Source organism: Peromyscus californicus, unplaced genomic scaffold (genome assembly GCF_007827085.1).
Source record: "Peromyscus californicus insignis strain IS unplaced genomic scaffold, ASM782708v3 Scaffold_13__1_contigs__length_99412109, whole genome shotgun sequence".
In the NCBI taxonomy this organism is placed as follows: domain Eukaryota; kingdom Metazoa; phylum Chordata; class Mammalia; order Rodentia; family Cricetidae; genus Peromyscus; species Peromyscus californicus.
The window spans coordinates 90,817,312-90,844,701 of record NW_026294424.1 but is presented as its reverse complement, the minus strand read 5'-3'; the positions used below and the strand labels follow the sequence as shown (position 1 = coordinate 90,844,701).

Below are 27,390 nucleotides of genomic sequence, written 5' to 3'. Positions count from 1 at the left end.
TGCCTCCTGTCTTCCAAGTGCTGGGAATGCAGGTGTAGGATACTATACCTAGTTTTGTTTGTCTTACTTCTTTAAAATATGAATATCATCACCTCACGTGATCATTGAGATGGTTAAATGAGATTAGCGGACCCTGTTACGAGAGCTTCTAAGATGGTGGGTTACTTCATGGTAGCAATCTTTATTGTTGTGTGAAAACATCCACTAATGAATTGATCACTCTTAGAATTTGGGCTGAGCTGGGCATGGTGGCATGTGCCAGTATTCTCATTTGGAATGCTGAGACAGGAGGATTACTGTGGGTTTGAGATCATTGGGTTCCAGGACAACCTGGGATATAGACAGACCCTGTCTCAAAAAACCAACCAAACAAAAAAGTCTTATAATTTAATTTCAAGGTAAAATTATATTACTTGTATACTTCTTTGAATTTGCAGAGTTTAAGATGAATAGTGTTAAGGGTTAGATTAGAAAATCATAAATGCCCTGAATATGGAAGCTCATATCTCTAATCCTCACATTTTGGAGGCTGAGACAGGATGGTTGCTGTGGATTGTAGGCCAGCCAGAACTCAACAGCATGATCCTGTCTCAAAGGAAAAGAACATGACAGCAGCCGGCATGATACGCAGTGGGCACAGGCTCCTGCCGCCAGGTCTTACCACGTGGGCTTGGTCTCTGAGACCCACATGGTGGAAGGAGAGAGCTGATTCACCCAGGTGTCTTCTGATTTGCACAAGCACATCATGGCCTGTGAACAACCAGACGCATACCACTAAATGAATAATCCAGCAGATTCTTCAAAAAGAATAACTTGAGTTTTAAAGTATATCATGAAATATTCAAATATTTGGCCAAAGTTATGCATCAAGCTGGATTTGCCCTTGTGCTGTATCACAGATTTTCAGAAGGGACCTCTTTCCAACCACAGCATCAACAGCTCATTTGTGTTGTTCATCCTAGGAGGGCGGGACTTCCCCCCAAGAGAACATCAAGGCTTTATTGGCCAGTTATGTGGCAGTCCCACACTGCCAACTAGGCACCAGGATTTAGAGAGCCTGTGATCTCTTCCTGAGGCTTAAGAGCCAGAGAGTCAGTCTTGGGTGTAAGTTTGATGTTCACAGCCATTAGGAACCAGCGTGGCACCTGGGAGCATCTCTGCAAACCTGCAGTTTTGCACTGTTGGAGAAAGGTGAGGGCTCAGGTCATCCTTGGTTATACTGTGTAAAATTCTAGACCAGCCTGGGCTACCCAAGAGCCTGTCCTGGATTCAAACCCTAAAGTAGAAACCTGAAATTCCCTTTGTAGCTAAGGGTCTTTCTTTTCAGGGTTAGTCTTCATTTAATGTCCATTTAGGAGTGGTACAGGAGTAGGAGGAATCGGATTCCCTCCTACCCTAGCCTGCCTCACATAGGGAGGGCAGTACACCAGGACCCACACTGTAACACATGTACTGATCTTCGCCTTGAGTTGCCTGTGAGACCAAGCTCCTGGAAGGCTTGTTGGGAGGGAGGTGTGCTTCCAGGGCCCTCAGAGAGATAGGAGAACACACATCTTCGCACTCATGTTGTGGCATGTGCACATGTGCAATAATAAATCTTATTTTAAAAACAAAATTGTACACTTCATTTGCGTGTGTGGGTGTGTGTGCCCATGCATGTACGCAAAACTGAGTGCAAGCCCTTGTGTACCTTAGAGTGTGTGTGGAGGTCACAAGACAACTTCAGACAGTCTCTTCTCTTCCACCATGTGAAGTCAGGGACCATACTCAAATGCTGCCCCAGGCTCAGTGGCACTGAGCCATCTCACCAGACATAATAAGCCTAAGAGAAAAAGGGAAGGAATCACAGATGGAAACTTAGTTGGGGTATCCAAAATCCAGATAGGGTTCTTGGAGACTTACTCACAAAGTAGAATCACTTTTCACTGAGGCAGAAGGAGATTCACCCCTTCCTCAAGCACGTGAGATCATCATACTCATAGCTTACATTAAATCTTGTAAAGAGTAGCCATTTAATAATAGGGTTTGTAGGCTGGGGCATAACTTGGTGATGGAACACTTGTCTGAAGCGCCAAAGCCTAGGTTTGTTCTATAGTAACCCACACCTCTATCCCAGAAGGTGACATCTGTGAGCAGGAGCATTGCGTGGCTACTTGTTCTGAGTTCCTACTCTGGGACACAGATTATAGCTGCTGAAGCGGTCTGACGGTGTGCCCATCTTGCCCAATCTACACCTCAACTGACCTCCTGGGTAACTCTCTGTGCCCAGCTGCTGTCAGGGACTTCCACTCTCACTTCCCTGTCCCTTTTCCTGTACCTGAGCACAAGGGGACAACCTCCAGTTGGTGTAAAGGGGCCCAAGAGCACTCTCAACAGCCTCATTTCCCAGGAGAGCGCTGGCTCTCTCCCAGCAGCAGGCCCAGCCGAACACTGGAGTTGATGTCCTAAGGCAGGGGTCTGTGAATGGCACAGTGGACTGCTGGAGAGAGGAAGCAAACTGTGGCTTCTGTTTTCCTTCTTACCTGCAGTTTGCTTTAAATTTTAAAATAGTATTGTGTCGGTAGTGTGGGTGTGTGGAAATCAGGGACAACTTTTAGAATAGGATTTTCTGGGTTTTCTTTCCAAAATAAAATGAGGATTGAACTCAGGTCATCAGGTTTGTGTGGGAAGTGCCTTTACCCACTGAGCCATCTGCCAGTCCTCTGCAGCATAATTTTTGCCCTGTGTTAAGTGACTTCCCCCTAGTACTAGTTATCTTTAAGATCTGAGATTGTCTATGAGTGTGTTTTCTGAGGGGCTGGAGAGCTGGGACAGTGCACACTGCTCCAGTTCGGCTCCTGCACCCACCAGGCTGCCCACACTTGCTGTACCTCCCGCTCTTCTGCACCTGGGGCAGTCACTTGTGTGCACAATGCATACTTAGACACACACAAGGCTGGAGGTGTGGCCTAGTGGCAGGCAGCAAATCTGCCTACCTACACACACACACACACACACACACACACACACACACATAGTTTTTTTAATTTTTAGAGAAATTAGCTTGATGAAATTTAATTACACTCTTCAATCAGCTTAAGCAAGCATTAGATTTTGACCAATCTTACTTCATAAACCCTCTATCCCTTCCATCCATGTATTGTTTTAAAGCAATTTCAGATACTAAATTTTTTCCTGTAAATTACCTTAATCTACAACACAAATATGTTTATAAAGCCAACCATAGCAATATCAATATTCATAAAAACCAGTGACCTTAACGATAGATTCTAAATATCATAAAATACCACTACCAATTTCAATTTAATGAAATCACTTTGATGTTAATATTTTCAAATACTTAAAGAAATGGTGTTTATTATTGTTGGCTATGCTGTTTTCAATTTTTTAAGTTTTAAAAAGATTTTTACTACATTCTTTATCATGCATATCAAAACTCAGGCTGAACAATGAGTTCTGTATTGCAAAGAGGATTTATTTTTGTACCCAGCTTTAAGTCTTTGGTTACAAGTTAAATAAAAACTCAGACGAGCCAGGCGGTGATGGCACAAGCCTTTAATCCAAGCACTTAGGATGTAGACGGGTGGATCTGAGTTCAAAGCCAGCCTGGTCTGCAGAATGAGTTCTGGGACAGCCAGGACTACACAGAGAAACCCTGTCTGAAGAAACAAACAAACAAACACCAAAAACATCATGCAAATGCTACAATATGTACAATTGTTAAAAAATAATAAAAATTAAATCTTTTAAAAAAAAGAATGTTTCCTGAAAGATAATACCCATTTAATATGAAGTATTAATACCTAAAGCAATGAGCATTTTTACAAAACTGTATTGCTACAATAACTTCATAGTGATGGTTGTGGGCTTATTCCTCAGACGTTGGCTTTGCAAAGCACACACAGAAAAACATTTAAAAATAACTCTAAACAGTGTTTAAATTTTAAAAATCACATTGGTTGGTTGGTTGGTTGGTTGGTTGGTTAATTGACTGATTAATGGGGTGGATGTATGGAGGTCAGAGGACAACTTGTGGGAATTGTTTCTCTCCTTCCCATGTGGGTCCCAGGAGTCAAACTCGGTGTTTTTTTCTCACTGAGCCATTTCATAGGTCCTAAAATGTTTTTAAATTAATAAATTAAGATAAAATTCGATTCCCTTTTTAAAACTCTTTCTACTTTGGTGTTGTTACTGGGAAGAAAGCGAGAGACTGCTGAGTGCTGATGACCCCTTCCGTGTAAAGGAGCCGCCCTTGTATCATCTCCCTTTCTGCCCTTGCTAGCCGAGGTTTGACCCCACGCCTGGGCTAGAGGGGTTGCAGAGATCATCCCATTACGATTGCCACTACTTCTTACGTACTTAGACCTTCCCTCTGTGGCAGAGCATTTGATTGTCCCGCCCTCAGTGACTGCAGGCTCACTCATGTTGAGAGAGGATTCTTAATAGAAGATCTTTTGTCAGAAGTTCTTTCATAGTACTGGGCTTAATGGCTTTTTTTTTTCTTCCTACTTCTATTCATTTCATGTGGCCAGTTGATTTTGATTCTTCAACCTGGTAGCTTGAGTCAGTCAGGATAATCTTGATTTTCCTGCCAAAATGATCTCCAAATTGTTTCAAAGAAAAGTTTTTTTTTTAATTATTCATACTTCAGAATTATCTGAATGTCCATTTGTAGTTCAGAAGACTCTTCTCATGGTCGCTACCACCTCAGACACAGCGGAGGAAAGGGCTCCAGAAGGGCTTAGACCTTCCCTCTGTGGCAGAGCATTTGATTGTCCCGCCCTCAGTGACTGCAGGCTCACTCATGTTGAGAGAGGATTCTTAATAGAAGATCTTTTGTCAGAAGTTCTTTCATAGTACTGGGCTTAATGGCTTTTTTTTTTCTTCCTACTTCTATTCATTTCATGTGGCCAGTTGATTTTGATTCTTCAACCTGGTAGCTTGAGTCAGTCAGGATAATCTTGATTTTCCTCCAAAATGATCTCCAAATTGTTTCAAAGAAAAGTTTTTTTTTAATTATTCATACTTCAGAATTATCTGAATGTCCATTTGTAGTTCAGAAGACTCTTCTCATGGTCGCTACCACCTCAGACACAGCGGAGGAAAGGGCTCCAGAAGGGCTTGTGTCGGGCCGTTCTGGCCCACAAATGACATTCCCAGTTTATTCATAACTCAGTTGCCAGTGGTAGTCACATGACCCTAATTAACCTCAAGACTGGAAAGGGCATCAGGTCAGAGGTGCAAGTACAGTGTGCTCCAGATGGAAGAATCAGAATCCTTGGTGAGCAGCAGCAATGATTATTCCACGGACTCCTTCAGGAGTTCAGAGCTCCAGGGCTGGGGCTGACCATAGGTGAAGGCAAGTGAGGGAAAAAGAGGATCAGACCTTTGGAACTAGAGGTCTAGAATGGCTTTGTATTCTCTTCTCACCCAGGATAAAACTTCCTGATATTTCACTATTGAAATATGACTTCCAGTTCCCTAAGTCATCCAGACACCTTGCATTTCCTCAGGGTTGTTTCAGAAGAGTTATTATCCAAGACAGAGCGAAGTGTGGGATCTGGCCAGGGCAGCTAGATGAAATTTTTCCTTCCCTTTTGCTGCTCTAAAATCAGTGTCCAGGTTTGTCCATTCAATTATAGCTTTTATTTTATTTTATTTTATTTTATTTTATTTTATTCTATTTATTTATTTATTTATTTATTTATTTATTTATTTATTTATTTATTTATTTATTTATTTATTTATTTATTTATGTGTGTGTTGTCATATTTGTGTGGGTACCTTCAGAGGCCAGAAGAGGGAGAGCATCGGGTCCCATAGAGCTGAAGTTACAGGGAGTTGTGAGCCACTTGATGTGGGTATTGGGCTCTGACCCTGGTCCTCTGAAAGAGTAGCAAGTACTGTTCACAACTGAGCCATCTCTCTGGCCCCCAGTATCTTTTTTTTTTTTTAAGTGTCTGTATGAGTTTTGTTTTTGTTTTTTGAGTCTGATGTATTCCTGGCTAATTTATTTCTATGTAGCCGAGAATGACCTTGATCCTCAGATCTCTGCCTTCCCAGTAGTGTCCCATCTTTCCTGGATTATGAGGTTCTAGGGAGAGATCCATGGCTTCCTGCATGCTTGGCAAGCACTCTGCCAACCAAGCTGCGTGCCAGCAGAACTGTGGATCTTAATTTTGCCCTGCATGATTTAAGTTCAAATAGGAAGACAGCCGTGGTACAGGTAAAGTTCAAATAGGAAGACAGCCATAGGACAGGTAAAGTTGTTCAGAAGCAGACTCAGGGCATAAGTCCTGAGTTGTCTCCAGCTCGCTCTCTGATGGATATAGCTTAACTGTGTTTCGGAGCGTGTTCTTAGGTAATCCTTAGGTTCACTGGAGTTCATTAGGGTCTCACTAATGTCTCTAAAGTCATATATTGGTATATGTGAAACTAAAGCCCTTGTATATGTAGGTTATCATCATGTAAGTGTTTATAACTATTACTAAATCCATCAACTGATGGGCTGCCTCTCATTTGCAGGTAGGGTTCTTTCACAGTCTACCCCTGGAACTCCATCAAAGACCATAACAATATCGGAAAGTGGCGTTATTGGATCGACTTTAAATTCTACAACACAGACACCAAATAAGATAGCCATCTCACCTTTGAAGTCACCAAATAAGGTAAAAAATAAAATCAGTCACAAATGCCAGATATTGTGATTGCTGCCTTTATTGTTTTACAAGAAACTTCAAATATTTAGTTTTCATATATTCCCAAGTGGATATAGTAACTCAGTAAATACAGGATTAATTCAGTAATCAAATTGTTTTCTTTTCTTGCTTATTGTTTAAGACTTGGTCTACTCTGTAACCCTGGGTGGCTGGCCTAGGACTCAACGTCTCCTGCTTCTGCCTCCCAGGTGTGGTGATCAAGGACCCCCGCTTCCCCCCTCCTTTCCCCCCCTCTCTCTGAGCTATATCCTCAACCACAAGCAAGGAATTTTTGCTAGTAAAGATTTTATCTTAAACGCTTGGTGCCAGCTGGTGGTGGCACATGCCCTTAATCCCAGCACTCGGGAGGCAGAGGCAGGCGGATCTCTGTGAGTTCGAGGCCAGCCTGGTCTACAGAGTGAGTTCCAGGACAGGCTTCAAAGCTACACAGAGAAACTTTGTCTTGAAAAACCAAAAACCAAAACAAAACAAAAAAACACGTGGTAACAGAGTAATCATTGGTGATTTTTATGGCCCTTATGAATATAGATACTTTTTTTTAAAATAAAGTATATGATGTGGTTAGTTATTCTTCAGCTAGTATTTAGCAAAATTACTCTTGGGTAGTAATAAACATATGTAGTAAGCTTGTAGTTATAAAATGCTAAAGTAACCATTTCTTTATGGAGATGTGAGTTTTTGCTAGATAATATTCAGTATTAGAAAAGGATATTAGATGTTGCTAAGCATATTACCAGTATATTTGAAGCTTAACTACAATTTATTCAAAGTATTTGAAAGCTTTTCATGTTTTGTTTTCATTCTAAGGTGGCAAGTATCTAACTTACTTCTCTAAGACATACTGGTGTCATTATACCAATGTAGAAAAGCATACAAAGCAGGTATATTTTAGAAGTCACTTGGGTGGAAAATGTTTTTTGTTTTTTTTCCCTGTGAGATGCCACCCTATGATTCTGGAAATACATTATCTTTTGTCCCTGGCTTTTTCCTTGATTTACAACTCTTCATAAATTAAACAACATTGAATGTTTGCTTTATATGATATGTAAATATGGTACCAGACAGCTTATTAAAGTGGCATCCACATGCAATAAACAGTTTTCTGCAATCGAGTGGGGTCAGCTTATTGTTTCATGCATAATGGTAAGTCCTGGGGCTGAACATAAGTAAGGGTCTTAACTGCAAGGAGTTCAGTAGGAACATTAGATGGAAGCATGAAAAGTTGTCTGCAGAATTTTAATGATTACAAGTAGACTGGTGTGTGTGTGTGTGTGTGTGTGTGTGTGTGTGTGTGTGTGTGTGTGTGTGTAAGTAGACTGGTGTGTGTGTGTGTGTGTGTGTGTGTGTGTGTGTAAGTAGACTGGGGTGTGTGTGTGTGTGTGTGTGTGTGTGTGTTCGTGACTAAGATTTATACAGAGAAGGCTATTCTTGTTTTGCCTTCAGTCTCTATAGCCTCGGCTGTGCTTGAACTCAAGGCCTCTCTCATAACTGTGAGAATTATAAATTGAGGAAATACGCCGGGCGGTAGTGGTGCACGCCTTTAATCCCAGCACTCGGGAGGCAGAGCCAGGCGGATCTCTCTGAGTTCGAGGCCAGCCTGGGCTACCAAGTGAGTTCCAGGAAAGGCGCAAAGCTACACAGAGAAACCCTGTCTCGAAAAACCAAAAAAAAAAAAAAAAAATTGAGGAAATACACCCACAATTACAGAACAGAGTAGACAGCTGAACTTGTCCTCTGATCTGACCAGGAGCCAATCCACCTCACAGGCAGGAGCAGGGAGAAGGGGCATGTGACCCTTCTCCAGCTCCTTATTAGAGGTCATGTAATTGTGTAGTGGTATTTGCTCTGCCCATGACCTTGGGCTATACACAATTCTGCAGATCTGAGTTAATGCCCAGCAAGAAAAAGAAATAAGGGATTGCCGGGCGGTGGTGGCGCACGCCTTTAATCCCAGCACTTGGGAGGCAGAGCCAGGCGGATCTCTCTGAGTTCGAGGCCAGCCTGGTCTACAGAGCGAGATCCAGGAAAGACAACAAAACTACACAGAGAATCCCTGTCTCAAAAAACCAAAAAAAAAAAAAGAAGGGATTAAGGTGAATGTGCAAACCTATCACAGTTGACTCATTTACATTAATATGCACATATAAAATGTAAAGACCACACCACAGTTGAGCTGTTAGAATTATGGATTAAGTTTAGCAAGATGACTGGACGTATGGCCAGTGTGTGTTGTTTCTTCAGGACTTGGGGTGCAGCCCGGTTGGTGCAGGTGCTTGCCTAGCATACATGAAGCCCTGGGTTCGGTTCCCGCAGTGAATAAAAGTGGACATGATCACACACACCTGCAGTCTCAGTGGAGGCTGGTGGCCCAGAAGTTGCAGGTCAAGCCAAGGCTCAGTTTGACACCAGCTTGGAATCATATCTTAAAAAAAAAGTGTATGTGTGTATGTCTGGACACCCCCCCACACACCCCCATGTGCATGACATACATACATACATATATATATATATATATATATATATATATATATATATATGTAAACTTCTGTCTATTGTACTTTATTAATTTGCATTAGGTACCTACATATATATAATATATATATAATTTAAAAAATTATTTTGGTACTGGGAATTGAACCAAAATATCATACATTCTGAGCCCATGTTTTATCACTGAGCTGTATGCACCTGCTTCATTTAACCAGTGTTGTATAGTTTTTATTGTAGAACTTTCACTTTTCTGGTTGAATGTATGCATCAGTATTGTGGGGTTGTGTTTGTTTTGGTGACTGTTGTAAATGTGGTCGCTTTCCTGATGCTGTTTTAAAGAGCTTGCTGCTCTTGGCCTGAGGCAGTACTGGTGGGTTTTATCTGTTGATGGCCTGTCCTGAAACTGTTGCATTTCTCACTTAGTGTTAGCCAGGTTTTCAGGTTTTCTGGCAGAGCCATCTGGTTTCCATGTGTAAGAGCATGTCATCTACTGACAGTGACAATCTGACTTCCTCTCTGCTGTGCACGGTGTTTCTTCCTCTTCCCGCACTACTCTGTACGGCACTTGCAGCACTTCATTGAGTAAAGAGTGAAAGGAACTTTTCCCCTTGTTTGAGATGTTTAGAGAGAAAGTTCTTGGTTCTTCCTCATCAGAAAACTAGCTGTTGTATTTTTGGGTATGGCCTTATGTGTTTAAGTATGTTCCTTCTGGTCCTTGAAAGCCCTATCCCAAAGGGTTACAAAGTTTCATAAAAATCTTTTTTTTTCTTTTGTATCTGTTGAGATGATCACATGGTTGGTTGCATTACATTTATTGATTGTTGCTGTTTCTTCTCACTTTGTAGTCCAGGCTGTCCTGGAGCTCTGTGTAGCCCAGATTAGCCTCCAACTCAGGGCAGTCCTCTTCTCTCCCTGAGTTCTGTAGGTGAGACTTCTAAGGTGCTTTGTTGTTGATGTCGTAGTTACTGTTTCGTGGTACTGGGGACCTAGCTTAAGCAAACACCGTGTCAGTAACCCATACCCCTTGCTCAGTTGGCTAGTAGTCTGTTGAGGATTTTTGCATCTGGATTTGTCAAAGATGCTTGCCCATAGTTTTCTTTTGTGGTTGTATTCTTATTTACTTTTGGTGTTGCAATAGTACTGACGACATAGAATATCTTTGGAAGAATTCTTTGATTTTTTTTTTGTACTAACTTAAACAAATTTGGTATATGCTGTAAATGTTTTAGTTGAATTCAGCAGGGAAGCTATCTGGCCCTGTCCTTATCTTCGAGAGGACTGAAGAAAGGATTTGGGAAACTGATTTAGTCTCCTTGCTTGTTACTGGTTTCTTCAGGACTCTGTGTTTTTCCTAACAGTTGTTGTATAGGTGTTCATGGTCATTCCTGGTGACGACTGTATTCCTGGGATGGCCGTTGTAATCTCCCTTTTCACTGCTATTTTGTTTTCTTTCTAAGATGGCATCTTACTGAGTAACCCAGCGGCCTCATGCTTACTCTAATAGCCAGGTTAACCTGGAGCTCGCAGTCTTCGTGCCTTGGCCTCTCAAGTGCTGGGACGTGCGTCCCAAAGCTTAGTAAGGTGCCTCCCCGTACATCACACTTGTATATGTGAGTAAACCCGGGATTGCTTCTCTCTTCTACCACATTGTCCTCGGAATTGAACTCAGGCCCCAGGCGTGTGGGAAGCACCCTCACCCACGGAGCCATCCCACTCACTTGCCTTCTGGACTTTCCTTTCAAGTCTCATTCTGTAGCTCAGGCTAGCCTTTTTTTTTTTTTCATTCTATTGAGATAGGGTCCCTCTGTTATGTAACCCTGGCTGTCTTGCAGCTTGATATGTAGACCAGGCTGGCCTGGATTTGCCTGCTTTCTGCCTCTGAGTGCTGGGATTAAAGGCATGTGCCACCACACCCAGGGGTCTCCATTTTTATCTCTGGCTAAGCATTTATCAGATGTATTTTTTAGAAGAACTATGACTGTTGTAGCTTTAGTTTCTCTTGCATTTATTTATTTACTTATTTATTTCCGAGACAGGGTTTCTCTGTGTAGCTTTGCGGCTTTTCCTGGATTACGCTCTGTAGCCCAGGCTGGCCTTGAACTCAGAGAGATCCGCCTGGCTCTGCCTCCCGAGTGCTGGGATTAAAGGCGTGCGCCACCACCGCCCGGCTTCTCTTGCATTTTTATTTTTGCTTATTTACTTTTGCTGGGATCTTTGTTATTATTTTCTCCTAACCTACGGTCTGGTTTGTTCCGTTTCTAGTTCCTTAAAATGTAACTTAAGTTGTGTTTTGATATCTTTCTGGTTTTTGAAGTGCTGTATTTCCATTTTCATTTTTTCAAGAAATTTAAAACATTTCCTCTTGGTTTACATAATCTATTGGTTATTTCAGAGTAACTAGGATGATGTGGTGGTACACACCTGTAATCCCTGTACTTGAGAGGCTGAGGCAGAAGGATGGAGACTTCAAGGCCAGCCTGGGCTAAGTATAAGACCATCTCAAAAAAGAAAATAAAGAGATTGCTTTTCATGTATTTATATGATTTTCAAAGTTTTATTATCGTACCGATTTCTAGTCTTGTTGCATTGAGATTGGAAAAGACATGAGGTATGATTTCAGGATTCAAATTTTGTTGAGCTTTTTTCCATGACTATATGATGTGTCTTGGAAAATGTTGCACATGATAATGAAAAAAAAGTATAATTTGTAAGGATTGGATGGAATGTTGTGTTGGTGTTTTTTAGGTCATTTGGTCTAGGCTGCAGCTTGAGCGATGTTTCTCTTGGTTTCTGTCTGGATGGTGTTGCTGCACTGGGGTGTTGGGGTCCTCACTGGGACTGGGCAGTCTGTCCCTTCCTGCTCTGACACTGTATCTGTGTATAGCTACAGTTGTCCCTTTTTCCTGATTGCCTCGTTATCCTTCTGACGGTTTGGTTGTCAGACAGCGGTCTTCCTTAGTGCTCCTTACTGTTTGTGAATTGAAATCTGTTTTACTTCACATAAATATAGCCATTCCCACTTCTTTTGGATTGTTTGCTTGGAATACTCCTATTCTGCCTCTTTGTGTTCTTTTGTGTTAGAAGTGAAGTTAGTTTCTTACAACAACGTGTGGTTGGGCCTTGTTTTTTCATCGAGTTAGTTGGTGTGTCTTTAATAGGAGAATTTCACATTTAAGGTTAGTACATGCAGGTAATGTGTTTTCTCTTTCTCTTTTTTTCTTTGGTTTTTCGAGACAGGGTTTCTCTGTGTATCTCTGGCTGTCCTGGAACTCACTTTGTAGACCAGGCTGGCCTCAAACTCACAGAGATCCGCCCATCTCTGCCTTCTGAGTGCTGGGATTAAAGGCGTGCACCACCATTGCCTGGCATTTTGTTGTTTTATTATTCTTTCTCCCTCTCCTACACTCTTCCTTTATGGTTAAGTAATTTACTGTAGTAATGTGTTTTGATTCCAGATTATTTTGGTCTCTATTGAAAAGTATTTCTTTATGGTTACCATTAAGCTTACAGTAAAACTTGTTTTGATTTTAACAAACTATTTTGAAATTATTTCATCGTTAGCTTATCAAAAGTCAGAAAAAGAAATACAGAGAGTATGTATGCTGTTACAAATTGTATCTGGCATGGTGGTGCATATCTTTAACCCCCGAGTTCTAGAGGCAGAGCAGGGCGAGCTCTGTGAGTGTGAGGCCAGCCTGGTCTACAGAGTGAGTTTAAGGCCAGCCAGAGAGGCTCCATAGAGAAACCTTGTCTCTAAATAAATAAGTAAATCTTGCATCCATAGGGTAATGGTCTAGCAGGTAGAAGTCGTTGATGCAAGCCTGGTAGCCTGAGTTTGTTCTTCAGGACCCACATGGGAGAAGAGGAGAACTGACTTCTGCAGGTTGTCCTCTGCCCTCCATACTAGTGCAATGGTATCTACACGTGTGCATACATCACACACATAAATAACTACATAAAAAAAAACAACACAAAATTGCATTCTAGTACCTGGGAGGCGGCAGGAGGATTGCCACAACATCAAGGCCAGGTTAGCCAGGGCTACAATTAAGACTCATCTAAAAAACAAAGAAGGTATAGAAGTATTATAGAAGAATTTCAAGAGTATAAATGTAACAGTCTCTCTCTCTCTCTTTGTCTTTGTTTCTCTCTCTTTCTCTGTGTGTGTGTGTGTCTGTCTGCCCTTGAAACATGTATGGCTGTCCTGAAACTAGCTATACATGAAACCACACTGGCCTTGAACTCAGGCTCCCTGCTTTTGCTTCCAGTGCCGGGATTAAAGGCATCACCCTCTTTGCCTGGGTACAGTAAAAATTTAGATGCTATGGAATTCAAATACAAGTTTATAAAAGAAAAGACAAAATACAAAATTTTCACTGCTATACATAGTCTGTGTTTCAAAGAATACAGTGGATAATCAGTTAATTATCAACAATATCTTACGATACCAACACAGTTACCCTGATGCTCCTGGAAAATTGAGGCGCGAGGATCCTGCATTCAGGGCCAGTCTGGGCAACTATTGAAACCTTTGTCAGAGAAGGGGTGGAGGAAGATGGCTCTTAGGTTTAATGGAATGCACTTTCAAAAATGATATAACCATTTATTTTCACAGGCTACTATTTAATAGACTAGAAGATGGCATTAGGCTGGAATTTACAATTGGCTGAGTAAAGCTTCAGTCTTCCACTGGGCTGAAAGAGAAGACACAGAAAAAAAGGCACATGAGGGAGGCTTTTACAGAGCACACCAGAGAGTAAGCACTTTACTGGGTAAAATTCAGTTGTATCACTTTATTTTATGCCAAGAGGAACGAAGATATGTCTGACTTTACGCTTAAAAAGCAGAAGTACAGATTTTTAGTAAGCAACGAGTGGTCTTTAATATTATAATTATTTGTATTTTTTACACTAAAGTGCTACATTCACATGGGTAATTGTCCTTAGCTAAGCAGAGGTTAGCTGGGAGGTTAAACAATGATAAGGGCTTCCTATTATAAGGAATTGTCATGCTTAGTTGTCAGTGGCTGTCGAGGTCTGCGGTTTTGTGTGCCCTCTGCTGACACCATGGGAGCCACTGAAGAGCTTGCGGTAGGTAGGTGACAAAACTGAATGCAAGTAAAGCAATGAGTCTTGAAAGTATTGACGTTGTGGTTAGAGTAATTGATGCAGAGGTACAGGGAAAGAGGGAGAGATACTGACTAAAGAAGCAAATGGAATTCTTAGCCCAGAGTGTTTGTTTGCTAGAGTATATTGCAGTTGGCTTGTTTATACACTTTAATAATTGCCATTTCTAAACTAAACATATTATTTATGAAATTTTATTTTAGGTTCGTTTATCTTATTTTATGTTTGTGATGTTTTGCCTGCATTTATGTATCTGTATGTCTGGTGCTCTCAGAGCTCAGAATAGGGTGTTGGATCCTATGCTGGCTGATTTTGTCAACTTGACACGAATCTAGACAGATCTGGGAAGAGGGAATCTTAATTGAGAAAATGCCTTTGTAAGACTGGCATGTAGGCAAGTCTGTAAGGCATTTTCTTTTTCCTTTTTCTTTTCTTTCTTGCTTTTCTTTAATGATTGGTGTGGGAGACCTTGCTCCCTGGGGCAATGCCACTCCTGGGCAGATGCTCCTGGGTAGTTTAAGAAAGCAGGCTGATATCATCAGAGAAGCTTCCTCCTGCAACAGATGGGAGCAAATACAGAGACTCGCAGACAGACATTACACTCATCCCTAAATGGCATGACTCCATCAAATCCCTCCCCTCAGGGCTCAGGGAACCACATGGAAGAGGAGGCAGGAAGAGTGTAAGAGCCAGAGATGGGATGGAGGACTTCAGGAGAACAAGGCCCTCTAAATCAACATGAACAAAGCTCATATGAACTCACAGAGACTGAGGCAACATGCACAGGGCCTGCACAGGTCTGTGCCAGGTCCTCTGCATATGTTTTATGGCTTCCAGTTTAGTGTTTTTATGGGATTCCTGAGTGTGAGAAGGAGTGGGTCTCTGATTCTTGTGCTTTCTCTTGGGCTCTTTTCCTTCTGTTTGTCTTGTTTAACACCAATATGATTTTTTATGTTTTATCTTAATTATATTTTACTATGTTATATTTTAATCTCTTAGAAGCCTTTCTTTTTAAATGAGAGATAGATAGGAGGTAGATCCAGATGGAAGGGAGATGGGGAGAAACTGGGAGTAGAGGAAGGGGAAACCATAACCAAAATATATTATGTGAGAAAAAATATTTTCAATAAAAGGAAATTTAAGAAAAATAAAGGAAGAAAGCAGGCTGAGCAAGCCATGAGGAGCAAGCCAGTAAGCAGCACTCCTCTGTTGTTAGTTGTTTTTACTCTTTGGGGGGCCTGCCACCCAGCTCCCAAATAATCACACACAGAGACTTATTCTTTCTTATGAATGCCCGGCCTTAGCTTGGCTTGTTGCTAGCCAGCTTTTCTTAAATTATTATATCTCCCTTTTGCCTCTGGGCTTTTACCTTTCTCTATTCTATATACCTTTCTTTACTTCTTACTCTGTGCCTTGCTGGGTGGCTGGGTGACTGGCCCCTGGTGTCCTCTCTTCTCCTTTTCTCACTCCTTCGATCTTCTCTTCCCAGATTTCTCCTCCTATATATTCTCTTTGCCTATATATTCTTTTGCCTTGCTATTGGCTGTTCAGCTATTTATTAATTAGACCAATCAGGTATTTCAGACAGGCAAAGTAACATAGCTTCACAGAGTTAAACAAATGCAACATAAAAGAATGCAACTTGCTGAACGGCGGTGGCACACACCTTTAATCCCAGTACTCAGGAGGCAGAAGCAGACAAGTCTCTGAGTTCGAGGCCAGGTGGTCTATAGAGTGAGATCCAGGACAGGCACCAAAACTACACAGAGAAACCCTGTCTTGGAAAACCAAAAAAAAAGATTGCAACACATCTTTGCATCATTAAACAAACGTTCCACGGCATAAACAAATGTAACACAAATTAGTATTCCACAATATTCCTCCATGGCCTTTGCTTCAGTTCCTGCCTCCAGATTCCTGCCTTGAGTTCCTGCCATTCTTCCTTTGTTGGTGGACTGTGATGTGTAGCTGTAAGATGAAGCAAACTCTTTCCTCCTCCAGTTGCTTTGGTTATAGTGTTTTATCACAACAGTAGAAACCCTAACTAAGATGGATTCCCTGGAGTTGGAGTATGGATTGGGAGCTGCTGTGAGTTCAGGGAACAGAACCCAGGTTTTCCTCAAGAGCAGACAGTGCTCTTTGCTGCTGAGCCATCTCTTTAGCACCCACAACTAGTTTTCCAATACAAGGAAAGAAGATGTGAAAATTAAAGAAAAAGAGATAGGTTAAGTCCTAGTGTTCATTCACCACTTAGAAGTATATATCGAATGCCTACTGCATGTTACGGCAGTATTCTTTTTAGGGGAAACGTGGATATATGAAACCTAAAGTTCTATGTAGGATAAAGAAAACATTATTTTAAAAATGAGCCAAATAATTGTACAAACTTAAAATTTCAAAATCAAGAAAAGATAGAAGGGGTGGGTAGATGGCTCGGCAGAGAAAGGCTCTTCCTGCCAAGCCTGAGGACCTGAGTTTGGTTTTTGGGACCCACATAGTGGAACAAGAGCACCAACTCCAATGGTGCATCAGCTCCAATTGGGAGCATTGGAGAATGTATCCCAGAATGGGAACATTGCCCTGAGCTATGTTTTCGTATAGACGTGTTTCTGGGATAGATGTCAGCCACAAGAGCACAGGACTGGAGATGATGAACATGTTACAACCACTGTGATTAGAGTTGGTAATGGCTTGGAATGGAGAGAAAATAAACAGGGTCAGATGAGGAATAATCTACAAAACAAAGCAAATTTAGAACTAGTTGCATTCCTAATTAGAAGGTGGCATGCTCCTGCAGTGAGGTGCTAAAGTCAGAGAGAATGCTAGTCACTTAGTGTCTGACTGGCAGACTGGGGCAAACAAAGGCTCCTGAAACCAATTCTGGATGTTCTACAAACATCTGGCAGGAAGTGATCTGAGCGGTGATGGTGCTGCAAAGCTGAAAGTTAACACAGATTTTGAGAAGTGGCCCCAAAGTTGGTTACTTATGCTGTGAAGCCTCTATGTAAATGAGTGATGGTAATGAATGTAATTTGAAGAGAAAGGATGTTATTTTCCTTGTCATCTGCTATAAGCCTAGTAAGAGTGAACTAGAGTAGGATCCTTTGAGTTCTCTGAATTTGTATTTTGTTTTTTGTTGGTGTTTTGTTTTAATTTTTATTACAATGTATTTTGTGTGTGTGTGTGTGTGTGTGTGTGTGTGTGTGTGTGTGTGTGTGTGTGTGCTTGTGTTTGTGTTGGAGTGTGCATGGAAATCAGGACAGTTTGCTGGGAGCTTCACTTTTGTTCAGCAAGTCCTTGGCCATTGAACTATATCCTTAGACCTGATAGGAAGAGCTTCAAACAAAAAATTTTAAACTGAGATTAAGAATTCAGTAGTTTAGATGCATATTAAGAACAAAGCTCCTTCCTTCCTTTTTGAATTTCCTGTCAATAGACCCACATTTAAGGAAATCCCGCAGTGAATTCTTGAGGCAAAAGGTAAAGTAAGAAACATAGAGAAAATAGGTTAGTAAAAGTAAGTTTGTAGATGTGCAAAACTAGTACCGTAAGACATTTCTGTGTGAGATGTCAGGATCAAGTCTAGGCCTTGTACATACCAGGCAAGTAAGGACTGTAGCACTGAGCAACATTCCCAAAGCTCATAAAATATTTAGCCCCAAAGAAGACAAAAAAGGAGAGAGAGAAACAAAAAAAGGTTGAATTATTTGAAAGGAGACTACAGTGACTGATTTATGAAATATGTGACTGTATGTATGACATGTAAATGACTTGGGCCAGCGATGGCTTAGTGGCTTAAAGTGCTGGCTGCGCAGGCCTTGCAACCTGAGTTGATCACCAGGAAGAGAACTGACTTGAACCCTCTTATCTCTGACCCCCAGATCCATGTCAGGGCACAGATGTGTCTGTCCTCACTCAGACAGACACATCATAACCACACATATACAATAACAATAGATATGTATTTTAAAAATGGAGACAGATTTGTATACTGATTTAAAATGTAGTCAGATCCAACTTAGGCAGTTGAAAACCAGTTAGGTATAGCTTATAAGAGTGGTAGCTTCAAGCTTAAGATAAAGAAAAAGTTTAACAATTAAAAGGTCTGAGTTTCTGTTTTTAACATTTTCTTTTTATGTGTATGAGAGTTTTGCCTTTCTGTATGTCTGTGCACTGTGTATATACCTGGTACCCACAGAAACCAGAAGAGGGCCTCAGATTCCCTGGACCTGGAATTATAAAGGAGAGTTGTGAGCCAGGTACTCTGCAAGTGCTGGCCTGTTGAGATTGCATCTGGAGAGTGGCTAGTATTCCGCCAGCTTCAGAAGCGGGAGGGGGAGCAAGCTTAGCAGAGGTACCCATTCCATTCCCAGTATGCTCAGTAGCTGGTGATTGGAAGACACTCTGCAGCATCACTCAGAGGGAAAAAAAAAAATAGAAAGTGCCTATGACTTAGTTATCTCCACCCCCATTTTTAAAAATTTGTTTTGTTTTGCAGTGCTGTGAATTAAGCTTGAGGTCCCTTAAATACTAAACAAGCACTCGACTACTGAGCTCTGCCCTATGAGATAGAAAAAAGTGTGAATAAGTGAATTTAGATTGTCATCTGGTAGTTGTCTGTGTGAGGTCTTTCTGTAGACTAACTAGGGGTATATGTAATCTTTTATGAGCTAATATATTACAAGAGATTAAACTGCCTTTATTTCATTTATTTATTGTTTTAAGTAGGGTTTCAATGTGTCACCGCAGCAGCCTTGACAAACTCACCATCTGGCCTCAGCTTCTTCACTGCTGAGGTTGCCAAATGTCCACCACCCACACCCAGTTCACCTTGGCTTGTGTGGACAGTGTGTTAAACATGAGTCACACGTAAATTAGGGACATCTCATGAGACTAGTTGTTTTCTGGGCTGCTTCTGAAATTTCATTTGCTTCTCAGGAGGTCTCAGCTTACTATCTGGTAGAGAAAATTATTAAAATGATTTTTAAAATTTGATTCAGATTTGTTATGCCCAAAATTGGTTAGTTTCTCTAGACAACCATTAGTTGAAATAATTTTGAACTGTATTTGGCATCATGTCCATAGGTTTGTGTAGCAGGGTGGTGGATGTTGTAGCCTTTCAAAATCAACTAAACTTGATACAGGAAAATGTAGATGTAACCAACCGTCTTATTAAATAAGAAACACAGAGCCAATTCAGAGAAGAAAGCCAAGAAGTCAGAACTAAGAGCCTTACCCTTCCTGCTTCAGCCAAGAGAGCTCTCCGAAGAGGGCCTACTTCCTGTCTGTTCATCTTTATATAGACTGTCTGTTCTGCCTTCTTATTGGTTGTAAACCCAAACACATGACTGCTTCGTCACTGCCTGTATGTACAGCCCTCCAGGTCCTCTATGGTATTGAGATTAAAGGCGTGTTTCTCCAATGTTGGCTGTATCCTTGAACACAAAGAGATCTACCTAGCTCTCTCTACCAAGTGCTGGGATTAAAGGCGTGCGCCACCACCGCCACGCTCTTGCTATGGCTCTAATAGCTCTGACCCCCAGGCAACTTTATTTATTAACATACAGTTAAAATCACATTTCAGTACAAGTAAAATACCACCACAGGAACAGAATGGTCCTTCTTTAGAACATATTAAAAAATATATATATAGTTAGTTTATTTGGTAAAAACATCTGTATTCTCTTTCTAATTCTGAGAGTCAAAAAAAGATAACTTTGTCATAAATGTTACCTAATAGCAACAAAATTGTGTGCATTCTTGCATTTTTTTTCAGTTTTTAAATTTTTTTATTTTTGAGATTATAATATAATTACAATGTTTTTCTCTTATCTTTCTCTAAGCTCTCCCATATCTCCCTCCCTGCTCTTCTTCAAATTCTTCTGAATTTTTTAAGATTTAATTTTAAAGTGTGTGTGTGTGTGTGTGTGTGTGTGTGTGTGTGTGTGTGTGTATGTGTATGTGTGCGCGCATATGAGTGCAGGTGCCTGGGGAGGTAGAAGAGTGCATTGGATCCCCTGGAAATTGAGTAGCAGGTAATTGTGAGCTGCCTCCCATTGAACCTGGAGACCAAACTCTGGTCCTCTAGAGAGTGCTTATCACCTGAGCTGTCATCTCTCCAGCTCCAACTGAATGTTCTTTTTCATTTCTTTCTGAACAAGTTGTTGAGACTTAAGAGCACACTCTGTTACCTTAGTGACTGTCGTAAGTTAACAGGTTAATGGTAGACATGTTGTTCTGTATTATCTGACAGGCAGTGAAATCAGCTGTGCAGACCATCACTGTTGGAGGGATGAACACATCACAGTTTAAGACCATCATTCCTCTGGCAACTGCTCCCAATGTCCAGCAGATCCAAGTACCTGGAAGCAAGTTTCATTATGTCCGACTTGTTACCGCCACAACAGCCAGTAGTTCAGCCCAGCCAGCTAGTCAGAATCCCAGTGTAAACACTCAGCCTCTTCAGCAAGGTTTGTGACCATGTTTCTTTTAACAGCAATAAATGCTTTGAACACTGTGAAAGAACATTGCTTCTGTTTTTACATCTGGCATTTCCTCCAAAATATGAACAAGCAGTGGTTACAGAAGACAGTGAAGTAAGAGCATAGTTGTATGTAACTACTGTTTCATTCCGGGAGAAGTTAGTTGCTATAATACCAGATAATCATGAGTATTCATTAACTGAGTAGCTATTTTACTGCTAATTAACCCACTATTTATGTCAATGGGATAGCTTTGTTTACTCTCTGAACTAGACAGCTCTTTGCTAAAGCTTGGGTCAGTTGACATGACAAGTGATCAGTGTATAAATAAGAATGTGGCCGGGCATTGGCACACGCCTTTAATCCCAGCACTCGGCAGGCAGAGCCAGGCGGATCTCTGTGAGTTCGAGGCCAGCCTGGTCTACAGAGTGAGTTCCAGGACAGACACCAAAACTACACAGAGAAACCCTGTCTCGAAAAAACAAAACAAAAAAAGAATGTAACAGTTAGCTTAATCCTTTTTTGAATAGTACTTACTTTAAGATTATCATTGGCACTCTACCAATCAGCTGATAGAGTACTTGCCTTGCATGCACAGAGCCTAGGTTTGCTGTAACACCACAGACTGGGTGTGGCTGTACACGCCTTGTCAGCCCAGCACTTGGGAGGTGGGTGCAGAAGGAGCAGAAGTTCAAGGTCCTCATTTATGTGGCAGTTTCAAGGCCACCCTGCAATAAGACTCTGCCAACAGACAAGCATTCCTGTTACCTGATACATAGGCACACACGTAACTGTTCTCATGCTTGGCTACTTTTCAAAAGTTGAGCAGAATGGAAGGTTCAGAATAACTTAGAGCTTAGAGCCTGTTTTTCTTTGGAAAAGTGCTTTATGTTCAACAATGTCAAGTTGAAGAGATGAGGATGTGGGTCAGTGCTGGAGTGCTTGCCTAATATATGTAAGGAGGGCTTTAGGCCCGATCCCAACACCACAAAACCCAGTGCAGAGATAAATGCAAGAATCAAATACCAGATAGTTATTTATTTTGAGTTCCCTGTGGAGGGTGGGTCAAGTGTGTTGCACTCATGTGGAGGTTCTCTTGGGGAAGCTGGTTCTCTCCTTCATTATGTGAGTCCCAGGGATCAAACTCAGGTCTTTAAGCATGGTGGCAAGCACCTTCACCCCCTGAGCCATCTCCCTGGTCCTGTCATAGCATTCCTCTTCACTTGTTTGTTTGTTTGTTGATTATGTATCAGTGCTCTCTCTGCATATATCCCTGCATGCCAGAAGAGGGCACCATATCTCATTACAGATGGTTGTGAGCCACCATGTGGTTGCTGGGAATTGAACTCAGGACCTCTGGAAGAGCAGCCACTGCTCTTAACCGCTGAGCCATCTCTCCAGCTCCTATCAGAGCATTCTTAATGAAAAGGAAAATGAAACTTCCATATCATGAACTAAAAGAGTCATTTTTTTTTATTTTCAATACTTACACTTAGTAGGGATGGATCCAATCTACGTATATGTCATAGTGATATAAATCAGTTGTATTTTATGGGCGTTTGCTTGTGTATAGTGTGCCATGACTCCATTCCCAGTGTAACACTAGCTTGTTTTATTCATTGGTAGAGTAAAAATAGTGAACTGTAGATACGGGAAGGGAGAGGAGTGGAATTGGACAATTCTAATGTGTTTATTCCTTCCAGCTTCCATCTCTTTCTGCATCTCTCTACTCCGTTTTCTTGTCCTCCTTACAGTCTCTGACTGACTCCTGCTTCCAAACCTCTTTGCCTCCCTCCTGCCTCCTCCACCCTACTCTGCCCTCTTCCAACCCATCCACATACGTATTCTGTGTATGCAGTTTCTCTCATAGGCACCTGTATTTTTCTTTTCTGTCTTTACATAGAAGATCTATATATTTGTATTATGTAGTATTTTATAGGAATAGCAAGTTGAAATAGATGAGCCAAGAAGGTACTCTAGTTCATTAGGTACATTATTGTAAATGTGGGTACCTAAGTTTTCCAGGAGGCTGTGTGCAGCACACATTTGTGTGTGCATGAGGGGAGGAGGTGAAGACAACTCCATATTGATGGGACTGGGCAGGTCACAACCCTTCAGTATTATTTTTCTGAGCACCAGGGGATTATCCTATTCATGCTGCTTGCTCTATGTGCTCACAGGAGGGTGACCATTTTCTCCTCTGTCCAAAGAGCAGGTGCTAGGGTCAAGTGTATATTTGAACTTTCTTTTAAATCCAGTATTGCTAGCGCTCATCTGTAATGGCTTTTTATAACTTTATTCATCCTTTGGTGTAACTGAGGAGAATCAAACTCAGAAATAACTTCAAATCCAATGTCACTGCACTGTGTTTAGTCACTGTTCTGCTGTGAAGAGACACCATGACCATGGTGACTCTTGTAAAGGAAAATATTTGGGGCTGGCTTACAGTTTTGGAGGGTTAGTGCATTATCATCATGGTGAGAGCATGGCAAGCAGGTATGGCAGGCGTCGTGCTGGAGAAGTAGTTGAGGGCTGTGTCCTTTCAAAGAGTTCCATCCCCAGTGGCCAAGCATTCAGACACGAGCCCAGGGGCCATTCTTATTCAAACCACTGCATACTGCTTATGCATTTTTATTGTAACTTTATTGAAATATTTTATATATACTTTCAAATTCTCTTTTATTTTATCTTTGTGTGTGCACACACTTGTGAGTTCAGGCTTACACTTGTCACAGCACATCTGGAGGTCAGAGGACAGACTTCGTGTCATTTCTCACCCTGTTGAGAACTCCTGTTGTCTCCTGCTCAGTACACCAGGCTGGCCCACTCCTTGAGCTTCCAGGATTCCCGTCTCACCTCCCATCCCACTACAGGAGTGCTGGAATTAGGCACTGTACAGCATCTGGCTCTTTGTGGGTGTGTGGGGCTCATGCTTAGGAGGCAAGTGCTTTCCCCACTGAGCTGGCCGTCCCAAGCCAGGCAGAGTTGTGTGGTCATGCTCACCGTGGCACTGGTGTGTGCTCCCTAGCGTGTGCTCCCTAGTGTGCCTTGTACCAGCCTGCTCCCCTTAGAGCTGTCTTCCAGGGCCATCAGTGTCTCTGCCTTTAGCTGCTGTCCTGCTGGTCTCCATCAGAGTCAAGAAGAGAGAATTCCATTGCTATCATGATGGCCTTTTATACAAAGAAGGCTTTTTCATCTATTGTTAAAACAGTTGTTTCCCTGTACAGTCTCTGAGACCAGGCTCCAAGCTTTACTCTTGCATAAATGAAACCCCAGGTGACATCCTTCCTGTCTTCTTACTCCCACCCCCTTCAAGGCTCTGGAAATGGTGGTAAGCGTTTTTCATAATTATACCTAATTGGCCCTGGACCAAGTTCTTTGGTCCGTTGCCAGCCTGTTTCCCGAGTTTTTCCAGCGTTTCTCTACATCAGGTTTCTGGCCTCTGCAAGACAGCGCACCTCGAGAGTTTAGTCTAGCAGCCACCCTTGTTCGGGTAGCTCGGCAGTGACCAGCCTTTTCTTCCCTTCCACCCTGTTCCTGGCACTGGGCTGGGGTGGTCATTTCCTTTCCCCTCCCCCAGGTCTCTGGCATGCACTCTAACCCCCGGGGCAGCACCCACTCCTTCATGCCTGCGCTCTTCTGCTTTGTCTTGGTTCTTGCAGCTTGAGTTGGCTGTTTTGTTTCTCACACACTGCTGCCAAATACATTTTCCTTTGTGCCGTTTTAATAATATTTAGGTACCTCAGAGTCCCTAGAAACTTCTCATTGCCTATAGAACTAAAAATATAGAATAAGAGTGGGCATGATGGCTCATGCCTGTAATCTTAGCACTGGGGTAGGCAGAGGTAGGCAGATTTCTCTGAGTTCAAGGCCAGCCTTGTCTATATAGCAAGTTCCAGTCCAGTCAGAGCTATATGGTGAGACCCTGTCTCAAAAATTAAAATTAAATTTAAGAAAACAAGCCCTTGCCGGGTGGTGGTGGTGCATGCCTTTAATCCCAGCACTCCAGGAAGCAGAGGCAGGTGGATCTCTGTGAGTTCGATACCAGTCTGGTCTACATAGCAAGGTCCAGGACAGCTAGAACTACATAGAGAGACCTTCTCTCTCAAAAACAAACAAACAAACAAAACACAAAATAAGTATACACTTACTCTACCTTAGTATTCAAGGTTCCTCAGCATCCTGCCCCGTGTCCTCTGTGTCTACTTCAACCCTAAAGTACGCCCAGACTGGTGTTTTTACTGACGTGTATTTGAGTGTGCTTTGTGGCTGCCACTTCTCAGGCTGTGTCTGCAGAAGCCCTGCCACAGTCCGTAGCTGCCTCCACTACTGCCTCATGGCGGGGCCTCTCCTGGCGTCCTTCTCGTACTCTTCCCGCATTCCCATTTTCTGCCAACGAAGGTGTATATTTGTTTTTCGTTTCTTTGAAATCTCAAGGCAGTTTACTTTCTTAGTAGTAGTTTTTTTATTTCTTGAATTTTAAATATAATTACATCATTTTACTTCTTCCTTTTCCTCCCTCCATCCCTTCCCATGCATCCCCTCTTTGCTTTCTCTCAACTTCAATGACTCTATTGTAGACGAATGTCTAAATAGTCTTATTAAATAAAAAACACGGAGTCAAATATAGAGGTGAAAACCTTAAAGAGGTCAGGGAAATAGGGAAAGCCACCAGCCAACCTTACCTCACCAATTCTGCAGCTTCCAAATGCCACGACTTCCTGTCTACCCATACACATAGGCCTTGCTGTTCTGTCATCTGATTTGCTCTCTCCGTTCAGCTACGTCACTTCCTCTTCCTACCCAGCTCTGTTAATTCCTGTCTGTCTGTACAGACCTCCAGACCTCCATGGTTAACTAGTTTTGAATTTAAGGCATGTGCCACCACACCTGGCTCTGTTTCCAGTGTGGGCTTGAACATAAAGAGATCCTGCCTGCTAAGTGATAGGATTAAAGTTGTGTGCTAACATTGCCTGACTTCTGTATTGTGGCTGGCTTTTTCCTCTGATCTCTAGGCAAACTTTATTTACTAAAGCACAAATAAAATATCACCACATTTCAGCACAAATAAAATATCACCAAATTTCCCTCTTTTTGTCTAATAAAAAATTTTTAAAAAGTTATAACTAAGAAAAACTATATACAAAAAGTACAATAACTATATACAATACATACAAACAATAAATACATCAACAATGTCCAGTCCATTTGCATTTGACAAATTCAGAGAAAATATTCCATTGTCTATCCTATTTTGGTGAGTCCAAAAGGTACCTAATTCAGTTTCTATCCTATCTTGTATTACCAGCAGAAAACTCTCTTATGATGTCTTTCACACTTATACACTTAACACCTCTTAGTGAGTTTCTTTTCTGAATTTCTTTTTTTTTTTTTTTTTTTTTTTTTTGGTTTTTCGAGACAGGGTTTCTCTGTGTAGCTTTGCGCCTTTCCTGGAACTTGCTTTGGAGACCAGGCTGGCCTCGAACTCACAGAGATCCGCCTGGCTCTGCCTCCCGAGTGCTGGGATTAAAGGCGTGCGTCACCACTGCCCGGCTTCTTTTCTGAATTTCTTAACAAGGAAATCTATAACTATAACTATCTAATCTTAAACTCCTTCAGAGACACGAGAAGGAAATAATATTAACTGAGTAAAAAGGAAATGCAAACAAGTGACTTCCAAAAAATGTGAGTTATGACAGAAACATCCAGAAGTTTTCTCCAGTCCCACCAGGCCCCCGCAGTCCCTTGGCCCGCTTTTAAAATGATCACGCAGAAGCTTATATTATTTATAACTGCTTGGCTATTTGCTTAGGCTTATTACTGACTAGCTCTTACACTTAAATTAACCCATAATTCTTAACTATGTTTAGCCACATGGTTTGGTACCTTTTCTCAGTTCTGCCTTGTCGTATTGCTTCCTCTTTGTCTGGTTGGCAACTCCTGACTCTGACTTCCTCTTCCCAGAATTCTCCTTGTCTGCTTATCTGGCCTATACTTCCTGCCTGGCTACTGGCCAATCAGCGTTTTATTTATCAACCAATCAGAGCAACACATATTCACAGCATACAGAACAATATTCCACAGCACTCTATTTCTTTAATTATTCACATTCACACACACACACACACACTCACTCATAACCTGCTCAGTCCCTATAAAGTACTTGTATGATTATGATTTCTGTTTTCCTGTGGGTCTGGAGAGGTGACTCAACAGTCCAGATAGCAATGCTGCCCTTGCAGAGGACCTGGGTTCAGTTTCCAGCACCTATATGGCAGCTCAACAATCGTCTGTAATTCCACTTCGATGGGATTTGACACACTATTAGAACCAGACATGCATGTGGTACACAGACATAAATGCAGGCAGGCAGGCAGGCAAAACACTGATATACATAAGATAAATCTAAAGAAATTTTAAGTAGTTTCTCTTTTCTTTGGGGTGCTTGCTTAATCTGTTCAACAATATGATACTAAGAACAAATGCTTTATATTTTAGTATCCTGGGGAGCATTGGCCAGAATATTATTTATTTAGTAGCAGTGGTTATTTATTTAGTAGTAGTGTTGATAAC

The 27,390-nt window shown here is 41.7% G+C and overlaps 1 protein-coding gene and 2 non-coding genes across 8 annotated transcripts in view; 2 read left to right on the top strand and 1 right to left on the bottom strand.

Moving 5' to 3' along the window:
* Lin54 (lin-54 DREAM MuvB core complex component) overlaps positions 1-27,390 on the top strand; it is a 75,531-nt gene that overhangs the window by 28,914 nt on the left and 19,227 nt on the right. For all 6 annotated transcript variants that reach the window (XM_052735496.1, XM_052735493.1, XM_052735497.1 and 3 more), the window contains exons 4-5: positions 6,526-6,668; positions 20,589-20,805. In XM_052735496.1, coding sequence (XP_052591456.1) covers positions 6,526-6,668; positions 20,589-20,805 — 360 coding nt within the window. The remainder of the gene's footprint in view (positions 1-6,525; positions 6,669-20,588; positions 20,806-27,390) is intronic.
* Positions 3,411-3,535, bottom strand: LOC128109191 (small nucleolar RNA SNORA40). The gene has a single exon (XR_008217731.1). It is a non-coding gene; the product is annotated as a small nucleolar RNA SNORA40 (small nucleolar RNA).
* Positions 18,611-18,750, top strand: LOC128109186 (small nucleolar RNA SNORA7). Its single transcript, XR_008217725.1, has one exon. It is a non-coding gene; the product is annotated as a small nucleolar RNA SNORA7 (small nucleolar RNA).